Source organism: Siniperca chuatsi, linkage group LG22 (assembly GCF_020085105.1).
Source record: "Siniperca chuatsi isolate FFG_IHB_CAS linkage group LG22, ASM2008510v1, whole genome shotgun sequence".
Classification (NCBI taxonomy): domain Eukaryota; kingdom Metazoa; phylum Chordata; class Actinopteri; order Centrarchiformes; family Sinipercidae; genus Siniperca; species Siniperca chuatsi.
Window position 1 is genome coordinate 9,002,188 of NC_058063.1, and position 12,924 is coordinate 9,015,111.

Here is a 12,924-nt window from a genome sequence, read left to right on the forward strand (position 1 = left end):
AAATTATTATAAAAATTGCATTATTTACTTATTTTTTGCACCAAAATGAGGCAGAGACTTCTGATCCTGAGCCTTGTGTGTGTGTGTGAGTTAAATTGGTTATAGAGAGCCTGTGCATGCATTAATTCACATTTAGATGTGTTTATTTTCCCACTAATACACTACTCAAAGGTTTGTATGTGACTGTGTTCACAATCTGAAAAGCGTTTGGGAGCAGCAGCCACAATCATCACTGGCAAGAAAGTGTGTGTGTTTTTTGCATGCTGTGTGCATAGCTCTGAGAGCTGTAGCCAAGCGGTTGTTACAGGGCATCCAAATCAGGGTAAGGCCTCTGTCGAGTATTTGTGTGTGTGTGTGTGTGTGTGTCTGATATCACCGAGAGCAGGATGAAGTCAGAGAAAAATGTAGAAAAGATGCTGAGCGGTGGAAAGGGAGAAAGTGTGTATGTGTGTGGGCCTTTTTTTAGAGTGTGCGTTTCACATCATTAGGGGACACAAGGAGAAAGAGTGAAGGGACTGTGTATGTGTGTTAGTGTGTGTGGTAGCCACAGGCATACAGAGCAGCCTGATAATGAACACATTGATCTGGTACAGCAGAGAGGAAAAGGACAAACCTCCATGTATTAATGGTGTCTATCTTCCCTCTCCATTATTTTTGAGTCTTTCATTAATAGCGGCTGTTTGTGTTATTTGTCTCTCATTCCCTGTCTCTATCTCTCCACATTTTTATTTTATTCATAGCCCCTTATGCTCACTTATTAAGTTTGTTTTCACATGTAAATTATAGATGAAGATGACATCAAACAGAAAAATGAGGGAAAATTCCAAACTTGTGCAGGTGAAACATCAAAATGCCCCAAGGCCCCAAAAAAAACCGCTCCCCTGAAGAAGTAAATAACGAATACAAATCAGAATTTTTTTCCTTTTTTATTTTTACATTTTTCTCTTTTTTGTTGTACTTTTTGTGCTTTGTTTCAACCTTTAACATAGTCCTTGTGGCAGTGCAAATGGGAAAAAATATTTGCTGTCAGTTAAGACTTCTGGGATACAAATTAAATACTTAATTTTCACCCACTTGTCAAAATCTCAGGTGGTAGATCCAAAACATAATTTGCCATAAACTTACCAGCTAAAAGAAATAGTTCAACATTTTGGGAAATATGCTTATTTCTTTTTGAGAGTTAGATGAGAAGGTTGATACCACTCATGTCTGTACAGTAAATGTGATGCTACTGCCAGTAGCTGTTTAGCTTAGTATAGCATAAAGTCTGGAAATGGGGAAACAGCTGGCCTGGCTCTGTCCAAAGGTTACAAAATTCCCCTAGCAGCACTTTACACTTTGGTTTTTGACATGAGAGTGGTATCAATCAATTATTTTTTTGTACAGATTAAAATTACAAGATATAACATCTTTTTAGTGAGCTTTAGAGGTGCTGGTAGGCAGATTTTGCAACTGTTGGACAGAGCCAGGTTATCTGTTTACCCCTGTTTCCAGTCTTTGTGCTAAGCTAAGCTAGCTGGCTGCTGGCAATAGCTTCATATTCACATAAAGATACAAGAGTGGTATCAATCCTCATCTAACTCTCAGCAAGAAAGCAAAAGTATATTTCACAAAATGTTAAAACTATTCTTTCAACTGGTCAAAGTGGTTTAACCACACTTCAAACCATCATTTAAACCTAACCAGCTTGCTTTGTCAGTCTGCATTTGGCTGTCCTAAAGTTAAAGCTTTAATTTGATAGCATACAATATGACAATATCCAGATTTCATATGGCTGCTTTTTCTCCTCAAGGACACAGGCATGTGAGGCAGCAGCATATATTTTCATAGTTATGTTGGCAGATACTATAAATGGAAGAAAATAAGCTGTCCACAGGTTTCTGAAGTCATATTGCAGTTATAGCATGCGGCAGAAATCCCTTTCTGTTTTGGTCCACAGCTTGTAGCCCAAGGCTTGGCAGTGCAGCACAGCTATGTGAATCCTTCGGCTCTCTTCTCTTTCTCCTCTCCTGCTCTCCTCCCCATAGCAGGAGGCTGAGAATGCAGTGTCATTTTGTGTGTGTTTGCTCATGTAGCTCAGAAAATGAAATCCTCTCTCCTCGCCGGGAATGCGAATGCCTGGAAAGACATAGACAGTCTCTCAATTTCAATTTCTCAATATTAATAATGCTTTATTAATTGTATGCATTGACAAAGCAGACGTCTCTTTCTTGTGCTGTAACTCCCTCTCTCTGGAATTAGATTTTTCTATGTGAACTGAAATATATATATTGCTGTAGTCTTTTTGTTCTTTGTATTTCTTTGTCTCCTAATGAAAAACAAAGATGTAAATGACGCTTCCTCACGCCCCCTGTTTCAGTTATTACTGTACACATCTCATTTTGGCTCTATTGGCATGGCCAACATGCTCTTTATTCGCCCGAGCACATTGATCTTTCTGCTACATCTCCCCCTCTCTCAGTGCTGGTGATATGGTGTGTGTCTGTGTGCTTTTTTTTTTTTTTTTTATTGCTCAACTCCCTTCTCCCAATTATGGGATTCCTGAGTGATTGTGCTGCAGCAATTATTTCAAGTCACTCTGGGTTTGACTGTCAGCTAAACGCTCACATTGTGGTTATAAATTCTATCCATCTGTGGGTTATGTTTTGCATGTGTATGTACTTTAAATGCATTTTATATCCTTACGCCTGTGTGTGTGTGTTTGTGTGTGTAACAGAGAGATCTAATTATGGACTATCTATATAGATAGTGAGGCGGATGTTACATTTCTGGGCTTAGAGTGAGCTGCTTTATAGCAAATACCTAGGAGGTCCTTGGGGACTCGGTTTCCCTCTCGGTTCTGAGCTCTGGTTGTGTGTTTCTGTGTGCATTTATAAATAAAAGGGATACTTGGGTGCTGGGTCATGAGTGGCAGGGGTTTTCTTCTTTTTAAATGCCACTTAAGACTCGAACATTTTGGGTCATATGCAAAAACAAGTTTAGCAAACTTTGAGAAATAATCTTTGCACACAGTTTACATTCCTACCCTCCCTTGGGGACATTAAATAGCAATAAACACATCTAAAGCCGCTCCAAGAATATATTAACATATCCTCCTTTTGCTCAAACCCTCCAACTAACACTCCCTCTCCCCATTTCTGCTTTTCTTTTAAATAATATCTCTCCCCCTTCCGTTTTCTGTCAATCTCTCGCCTCTTTCACCCCCCTTTTCACTTTCTCCACCTCTTACAACAATTCAAAGCGGTCTACCCACATTGTTAAGACGGGCTTACAAGAGTGGGGAAAAAAATGAGCAAAAAATTAAAGTAATGAAATTAACTGCAACAATTACATCTCTTCCCTCTCATTCACTCTCCTCCTCTTTGTTAATTTAGAGAGCTTAATTGGCGTGATAATACTTTTGAGGCAAACAAACAACAAGATAGAAATGGAATGTAATTACTTTCAACAGTTGACTTTCTCCCTCTGCCCCGCGTGTGTGTGTGTGTTTGTCTATTGAAGCTGAGATCGTGCAATGTTTGGCTTATTCTGTTATGTGAATGCGTTTTTTGTGATGGCACTATTTGTGTGTTTACCAATGTGTAGATAAGCTTTGTGTGCACTCTCACAAATGTCTGTTTAACACCGAGATGTTTTCTTCAAAAATAACTGCTTTCTTTTCTTTCAGATGATTAATTTGCAGAATAGGACTTGAGCTGAGTGATTGCTGTCTCGACTCTCTTGCTTCTCTATACTGTGTGTGTGTGTGTGTGTGTGCGCGCATGTGTGTGGTTACATTTACCTCAGTTTGTGCAAGAGGTGTTTTTACAAAGCCTTTGTGTAAAATGTTCATGAAAGAAGGCAACAAATTAAGTCTCCTCCTCTGTTTATCTGTCTCACCATCTCTAGACCAACATCCCGTTCCTCCAGAATGTTCTGTCCAACCACCAGTTTCTCCACTCCACCGTGGACACCCAGTTTATCGACGAGAACCAGGAACTCTTCAACCTCAAACCTACTCAGAACAGAGCCCAGAAACTACTGCACTATCTGGGTCAGTGTATGAACAGCACACACATTACCAACACGCAACAGAGAAATGGAAATTACAAATCAATTTAATGATTCAAATTGTTTTCACTCCGTTCAATTCAAAGATTAATATTTAATCGGCCACAGCACCATTCAAATTCTGTGATATTACAGCACTGTTTGACTGTCTTATATTCATTAGTAAGTTCAGTCTGTTGTTACATTTAGTACAAAACGAGGCCTATATACAGTCAGCAGTGATTATAAGGTCAGTAGCTCAGCAATCACCAATCCGCTATCACATGCTTTCAGTGAGCTTTTAACCAGGAAGTAACACACTGTATATAACAGCTGAGCTGACAAAGATTTGTTGGTACATGTACTGAATACCTCTAACTCACAACTGTAGCACACAAAGGAGGAATCCCCCTGCTCTATATAAACATGTGACCATAATCCTTACTAGCCTCAGGGCTGCTGTTTTATAAGCCTCATTGACTTCTTGCTTTTCTTTACTGTCTTTACAGGATGTTAGATATGTTACAGGACTGCATCTGACTTGTATTCTTAATTTTTATACTCATATCCAGGTCATGTGATGGTAAATGGACCAACCACACCCATTCCAGTCAAGGCTAAGCCTTCCTCCACAGACCCTGTCATCCCTCCTGTCACCATGGGTATGTCAATCAAATGCATTTCAGCCAATTACAGTGCATAGTTAACCCTCTATCACACATTATTCTGCTTACCCAGTTACAACTCCTAAGTCACCTTTTTTATTCAACAGTCAAAATAATATTTCACACTGTTTCAGCAATATAATAACTGAAAAACCTGTGTTTATAATGTGTAGTTCTGTGTGTTGGGCAAGGTGTCAACAAGACCAGCGACAGAGAATAATACTACATTAAACCTATTAAAAAAAAGTGTTGTTACTAGAAAATGTCATCAACTGTTACCATAATAAAGTCACAATGCGTCATCCTTATTGCTTTCATTACATTTGGTCTCATTTAGCAAGGCACTGCCACTGCAAGGGTTAGGGGTTTCATTTCCCCTGGGGCACCCATGCTAAAAATGTAAACACTTGTGGATCCATTGGGCACTTTGGATAAAAGCACCATCCGAATGACAAATGGGCTGTCGAACAGTCGGATAGCTGTAGGCGGAAAGCCTTCCTAAATGGCTCAGTTTAGCACTCTGGGAGGAAAAGGGTTTTGGCCCAGAGTGCTCTGCTGAGCTGTGAGTACAGCGGTGAGAGGGTGCAGTTCATTGTTTGTGAAGGCAGAAGTTTTATGCTTCTCACCCTGCTCTGCACCAGCACCCCTGGAGTCTCGCAGGAAAGGCCAACGGCCAAGCTGGGCTCTTTGATGAACTTGTTGAGCCACTTGAGTCGAGCTCCGTGTCTCTCTCCCCACCCAACTACAATGTCTTACTAAATTTGGAAAGGTTAAACTAAGGCTGGAATACTGATGAAATTCTCATGATAAAATAATCATTAGGTGTGCTCAGTTTTACTATTAAATATGTTAAAAAAGCATAAAAATATCTAGAAAAATGCCTGTCTGTGGTCGTTTTGTAATAATGGACTTTTTGTCCTTTCCCACTGCGCTCCCAGGTTTATTTTTGTTAAGGGTGCAAACTTGCATGAATTTATGCAGCTTCTCCTTTTGACAGCAAAAAAACAGTCAGCTGTATCAATCTGACATGTTTATCAGCACCCTGTTCTGCCTCAGCACATATCCCAGCGTGCCCAGTAAACACAAATTTATAACGAAATAATATGAATCATAATCAGGCATAACTAATCAAATCTGACATCTAAAAACCACGCACAGTGGAACGGAATGGAGTAGAATAGACTAGAATAATATGCAGCGTTTGTGTACGTCTGCATGTGAGTGTGTTTCTCCATGCTTACCCACCACTTGTCTACTTGCAAATCATCAAATCAAGTTTGTCACATACACAATCATACACGTCGTCTAGTGAAATTCGTTCTCTGCATTTAACCCATCCCAAGTATTAGGAGCAGCCAATATCTTGTGTTGAAGGCTATCATTACCTGCCTCTCAACGCACACACGCATGTATACCTGAAAATTAGGGCTGCACCTAATGATTCTTTTTTATCGATTAATCTAATGACTAATTTATCGATTATTCTGAGGATTTTTTTTTTATTACTTGATATAACAATTTACCCAAAATAAATATCAAAAACTTGTCTCATTCATATTTCAATATTTTATTTAATTATTTTCTCTTAAAAACAAACAAATGTAACAAGAAACACAAGTATGCACTGCAGGGCATTATTCTGCAACAAAAAATATATTTGTCTATTGAAAATATAATATTTGAAAGAATAAATGAATATGTTACCTTATTTCTAGTAGGTTATTATGTTACCATTTTAATTATACTTAATTCTCCACATTATTTTAGTGTTTATTCACAAACTACTTTAATCTGCTCATCTTGCTTTTCCCTTCAATTCTCTTTTCCCCACACACACACACCTATACCTCTGGTCTCTGCACACACACACACCAGCTTGCTCCACCTGCCTCTTTCTGTTTCTCTCTCCCCGTATGTGTCTGCACTGTTAACTTTCTTCGTCAGCAGTGTTTTATAAAGTCGCCCAAAAAACACAGCTCCCATTTTGGATCTTTTCACCGGCGAGTCCGTTTTCACACCAGCAGGTGAGCCGCTTGTGCAGGAGGCTTGTTGTTAATGACGTCGCCTACTGAACTGATCGAAACCAACGTGGCACCGAATAACATCAGCACCAACAGGTGCACTTACAAGCTTTTACAAAACAACGGCATAAGTAGGCCAACATAAACAGGAGACTGTCTCTGCGTGTGTGTGTGTTTCGCTGCAGAGCATGTGCGACTGTCAGCGGACCGCACGGGAGGGGAGAGGGAGGGGAGATTGTTGAGGTTTTAATGCTGCAGCTTGTTCTCCGGGGAAATCCATGCTTTGACCGGGTGCAGCCGTACTTCATTGCAACGCATTGACGCACGACATGCAAATCATCGTATTTCTGTAATCAATGACTTTGATGAATCGTCCCAGCCCTACTGAAAATCACACACTTACTCACAAACTGGTACAGAATTGTACTATAATGAGCAGGTACTCTATAGGCAGATGCCCCTTGTGTACATGCCCCCACTTAGCTACTGTAAGCAGCTGATGAGGTAGTTGTATGCAGCACAGGCACACACAGAGGCATACCTAAAGCCTAGTAATGAGATTTGTAATGTGCTTATATCCTTTCTTTCATTCAGCAGAGGGATTGAAAGAAGAGAGGGATTAGGCCTGTATTATCACACTGTGGAGGGAGGGATGGAGGGAGGGACAGGGGCATGGAAGGAAAAAGGGGTTATGAAAGGAGAAGAGAGGGTTTGGACAGTGTGTATATATAATCCCTGTATGTACAGAAGGTAGGTCAGGTAGATATAGTGGCAGGCAGGATATGGATAGATAAATTGATTGAGATAGATATATTGGGGGGGTAAGAGAGTAGGAAGGACTATTACTGTGTACCACCCACAGAAAAGAGATGAGCAAAGATCAGAATGACATTGTCATATCTCAAAACATCACATCTCCAGATAGGGAGAAAGAGGAAGAATTGCAAGAAAAAGTATTTTTTAGGAGTTCCCTCCACACTGAGGCAAGAAGGGAGGAAAAGTACTCCTGTAAGACAGGCCGAGGGTGTCCTGACAGAACCTGCTAAGCACTCAAAGGCCATTATTTTCTAATTAGGATTTGTAGTCTAAAACGTTCACTCTAAAGGCTGATTGCTGGTGGTTCATCAATGGTGTAGAAGGTACACCTTGTTCCAATTATTGTCTGGATTTATTTAATGGAGGACATCTAGAGGTTAATCACCAGATGCCTCTGAGCCAGCTTTAGGAAGAATGACTAATAAAAATGACAGTTGTGCGCTGTATTTCCATTCTTAGGATTAAAGTAGAAAGGTACTTCGTAGTACAATATGCAAAATAAGTGCACAAATGCACTTAATGTCACAATTGTCTGTTGCTATTCTTTTTTCTTTCTCTGTCTGTTTCTAGTTTTGATGCTTTCATTAGCCATCTTCAAACAGAAAGGGTTGGTTTTTGCCTCTTTTATTTATTTTTCTTTTTTTACTCTTGTTAAGGTCCAAAACACATTTTTCAGGTAGCTTTAAAATGAGTCATAAAGAGTCTTAAATTTGGCTTTCTGAAACCTGAAGATACTTTATTTTTTTCAGGTGAGTGTACTGCAAAGTAACTTTTTTCTTTTGTTTCCTTTGTTATAAAAACATTTTTTTCAGTTGTTTGTTTCACACCTCTCATACAACTATGTGTAGGAAAACAAATTCTGTTTTTTAACAGCACTGTCAGTCAAAAGGTTTTCAACAGGCTGTATTTTAGCAGTTATGGTAAATAGCAAGCAAACAAATAAATGCAAATTTAATGTAAATGTCTTGTTGCAGTATTAGAAAGGACTATCGTATGTGAATTCAGAATTATTCAAATTTTAGGAGGGAGAACGGCAGCCTGCAGCAGAGAACAGGCTGCGCATTTGTCTTACAACTCGTACTAACACATCTACCTGCTATTAACATGTACAGGCTTAATTGATTGACTGTTCCAGCCCACCTGACTTTAATAAAGCACTAATTTGCAGTTCCACCAGTATCTGCCAATTAAAAGGTTCCTAAACACAAAGATACAAGACATTGAACAGGCTTCTCGGGAGGCAGATGTCAGCTCAGGATGGTGATAGGCAAGCTGTTATTACTCTGAGTTTGTCTCCTACACAAATTGCAAATAAAGAAGTACCTCTGAGCACTGTAGCTCATTCTATCTAACAATATTAGCTAGTATTGTGGAGCTGGAGGAGAAGAACGGTAGTGTGAAGAGAGGACCAGACAGGTGAAGAATGTCAAGGGAAGAGGTATGAAATGATACCAGCCTGGGAGAAAGAGGAGTGAAGTGAGTGCAAAGAAGCTGGGGAGTGAGGTGTTTTTCAATGCAAAGGAAAGTGTGTGTGTTTGTGTGCAAGTGGGTCAATTGTCAAGCACAGCAACCGCTTGGGACTGGTATCTCTTTACTACTTTTTGTTTCTGCTCTGTATGATAGGACACACACACACAAATCCACTCAAACGCTGACTACCTTTCTCTAGGAAAGTGTCACATGCATAGGCCGTTGTTTAGTCACTGTAGTCCCAGTACAGATGCCCTCATTTCCTCTCTATTGTGTTGAGGCATGTGTGTCAAAGACAGCACAAATGGTAAAAACATAGAAAGCAAATTTGTAAGACTGCATGAGTGTCAGAAATGGAGGACTTTTGACTATAAATAATTTTTCTGTGTGTGGTGTGTTCCCCAGTCGGCCGTATTATACACAGATCTTGATAAGTTCAAAGTGTCTATCTATTTGCTACGGCAGTGTGATTTCAGAGCTCACTTAGCCTGTGTTTCGATGAGCTCATTTTGTGTTAGTGTGGATAAATGTATCTACATCAGTGTGTGTGTGTGCGTGTGGAGTTAATTTTGCTCATGCTGGCCTTGGAGACAATTATAGCAGAGATCATTTGTTTTCAGGGATGGGGTACAACAATAAAAGGTTAAGAGCGAATATTCAACTACTCATAGAGAGAGAGAGAGCGAGGAAGTGAGATGGAGGGGTAGAGCGAGAGGGACCGTGTTGGAGGACAACTAAGCAGGCAGATAGTAGCTCATTAACTAGTCTAATTGATTGATGATTGTACACACAGCAGCAAAAATAGATTCCACTTCCAATATTGTAATGCCTCTGGTTGTGCTTGTGTTTAATTGCCAGGCATGGAGAGGAAAGAGCGATGAGGAAAGAAAGAAAAATTGGGATAGAAGATTGGTTATAGCAGTGCCCATAGAGCAAAGGTCTCTGCAATGTTTAGCTTGTTTGTTTTGAGCACTGTTTAGCTGTTATAAACTGGAAATGCCAGTATTTGTCTTGGGGATTCCGCAACGATTGTTTTTAGTCCTCCTTGTGGAGGCTTTTAGCGGTGACAGTATGTTTTGATACTGTATATGACATTACAGTCTTGTAAGCTAACCAGAAAACTCATCTAATGCCAACATGTCCAAGAGTCTTCCTCCTGGGTTCCTCAGGGAGTGGGTCCTTCAGGGTTTCTGAAACACTCTTAAAGGATGTTGCTCCATGTGATTTACCTGTCTCTGGTTCATCTGGTAGCTCCTGTCTTATTTTTTAGCCACGCTAACGGCATGGTTCCATGGATGGCAATGCTTTGGTCCAGACTGAAATATCTCAACAACTATTGGATGGATTGCTATGAAATTATGTACAGACATTCATGATCTCTAGAGGATGCATCCTAATTACTTTGGTGATCCCCTGACATTTTATCTAGCGCCACCAGCAGGTCAAAATGTTCACTTATCAACTGAAAAATCACAACATCTACGGAATGGATTGGCACAAATTTTTGTACAGACATTCATGGTCTCCACAGAATGAATCCTAATGACATTTCCTTTTTAGTGCCATCATGAGGTTCACATTTGTGGTTTTGAGAGAAACGTCTCAACTATTGGATGGATTACCATTAAATTTGGTACAGACATTTATGCTCCCCACAGGAAGACTTTTTATTACGAATCTAGTGACATATTAAGGTCAAAATGTGTGCACTACTTTGGTTTATGACCAAATACCTGCAAAACTATTGACATTCCCATACTTTGTGTTCAGTGCCAAAGCAACTACATGCTAACACGCTAAACAAAGATCATGAACGGTAAACAATGGTAAACATTAAACTGGCTAAACATCAGCATGTTAGCATTGTCATTGTGATCATGTTAGCATGCTGACATTAGCATTTAGCTCAAAGCACTGCTGACAGCCTCACAGGGCAATAGTATGGCTGTAGACTCTTAGTCTTCTTTTGTACTCCTTGGGCTGGGGACTTCATGTCTGCTGGAAATGCAGACATGGTTGTTGTAGAGTTTTAAGACTAACATTTATTTTATATGGAAATATAGGAAACATATCAATATGTCAAAGAACATAGATTAAAAATGATAGAAATATATCATTTGAATGTAATCTATCTGGAGCTGCCTCCACACTTTTGAAAATAGAATATATAAATACACCATACTCAAATGTGCGACAACATGACAGCTCTCTAATTGCTGGTGTTGTGAGAATTTTGGGACCTAAAAACAGGGTCACAGGCCAGATAAGGCTGAGAAATTAGAGATGCATGAAAAGTGCAATAGCAGCCATCCTGAAACCGGCTCGCCTTCAGGTGGCAACCATACAGTACCAAGCTCAGTTGCTTGGATCTCTTGTTTTACTAAACAGTAGCTGCTTACCTTAAATAGAAAACCATGACCATATGAGTCACTGTCAGTAGGAGAAATTCATTTTCACAAATTGGTGGGTGGTGTGTCTAATAAGCCGGCTGCTGAGCTTATTCCTGTATTCTGTTATAGTTGATCTACTAGAGCTGAGGGCGATTGGAGCAGCAATGAAAGTAGAAAGCGTCCACCTCATTAGCAGAAGTTTTGACAAGCGACGGACGGACTACCTGCACAACTTGAGCGAACACTGTGTAAATAACATCAGTTTACCTGCTCACCTGGCGCCTTGTTAAAATGGTGTAAATCATTTATCTTGCCAGACACTTAAGCAGTGTCTAAAGTCAATACACCACTTAAGATTAGATAAATAAAGGGCTGCTCACATATGTTGTCCACTAAAAAAAAAATATGGAACCCTCTTATTAGCACATGGCTGAAATTGCAGGTCTGCAGTTTATAAAATCTAAATTTATATTTTTCCTTTTTTGTATTAATACTTTCTGTGAATGTATGGACTAATCATTATTAAGTATCTGCACAATCTGGTTAAGTTTGGTGGAACATTTTAAAGTTTCTTCTGATATCTTCATCTGATATTGATTTCTCACAAACAGCTATATCACATATATAACCACAAACCTATTTCCCTGTCATTACTCCTCTATCATTCTCCACATTAATTTTCTTCTTTCTCTCTCCCTCCTTCATTATTAGGCGACCCTCCAGTAGGTTTCCGTGACGTGTTGCTGCGCGATGGTCCTGTGGGATTCGCTAAGGCTGTCCGTGCCCACCAAGGTCTGTTGCTAATGGATACAACCTTCAGGGATGCCCACCAGTCGCTCCTGGCAACTAGGGTCCGGACCCACGACCTGAAGAAGATCTCACCGTTCGTCAGCCACAACTTCAACAACCTTTTCAGCCTGGAGAACTGGGGAGGTGAGTTTCTGTGTGTTGATTGTATGTCTTGACAATTTGGAATCCCTTTTTCACAGTGAAAGAGTCCTGCACATAACTCTGCGTAAAATCACAAATTAATGTTTATACACTTCGTTTTTGTTTGTTTTTTTACAGATTAAACATGATTTGCAATGTGTAAATTAGTAAGCTTTTATAGGTGCTGGTTGGCAGAGCTGGGCAAGCAGTTTCCCCCTGCTTCCAGTCTTTATGCGAAGCAAAGCTAAGCGTCTCCTTGCTCCAGATTTATTTTTTTAGCGTATAGACATGACAGTGGTATCGATCGTAATATATACACAACAAATTAAAGCAACACCATCATTTGGCACTCTGAAGATTCATAATAACTGAAGAAACACCTATAATATGTGATCTCATTCAAGCAGCCATGCAAGAATGGCGTGATTTCTCTCTTCCGATGGCTATCATGTTAATTAAACTCTTTGTGTTCTTCTCCACCATTTTAATTTGTCTGAACAGCCATGCCTGTACTTTCCATTCTCTCCTTACTCTTGTTGATCTGTTCAATGTTTCATTGATGACAGTGATTGTACCTCTTTGTTTTTCTTGTTTGAGCTGTGA

The 12,924-nt window shown here is 39.8% G+C and overlaps 2 protein-coding genes across 3 annotated transcripts in view; one reads left to right on the top strand and one right to left on the bottom strand.

Annotated features, from left to right (window-relative positions):
• The window catches only part of LOC122870500 (pyruvate carboxylase, mitochondrial-like), a 292,268-nt gene that overhangs the window by 228,545 nt on the left and 50,799 nt on the right, over positions 1 to 12,924 (top strand). For both annotated transcript variants that reach the window (XM_044184729.1, XM_044184728.1), the window contains exons 13-15: positions 3,889 to 4,033; positions 4,602 to 4,691; positions 12,103 to 12,324. In XM_044184729.1, coding sequence (XP_044040664.1) covers positions 3,889 to 4,033; positions 4,602 to 4,691; positions 12,103 to 12,324 — 457 coding nt within the window. The remainder of the gene's footprint in view (positions 1 to 3,888; positions 4,034 to 4,601; positions 4,692 to 12,102; positions 12,325 to 12,924) is intronic.
• The window catches only part of LOC122870502 (leucine-rich repeat and fibronectin type-III domain-containing protein 4), a 160,238-nt gene that overhangs the window by 57,177 nt on the left and 90,137 nt on the right, over positions 1 to 12,924 (bottom strand).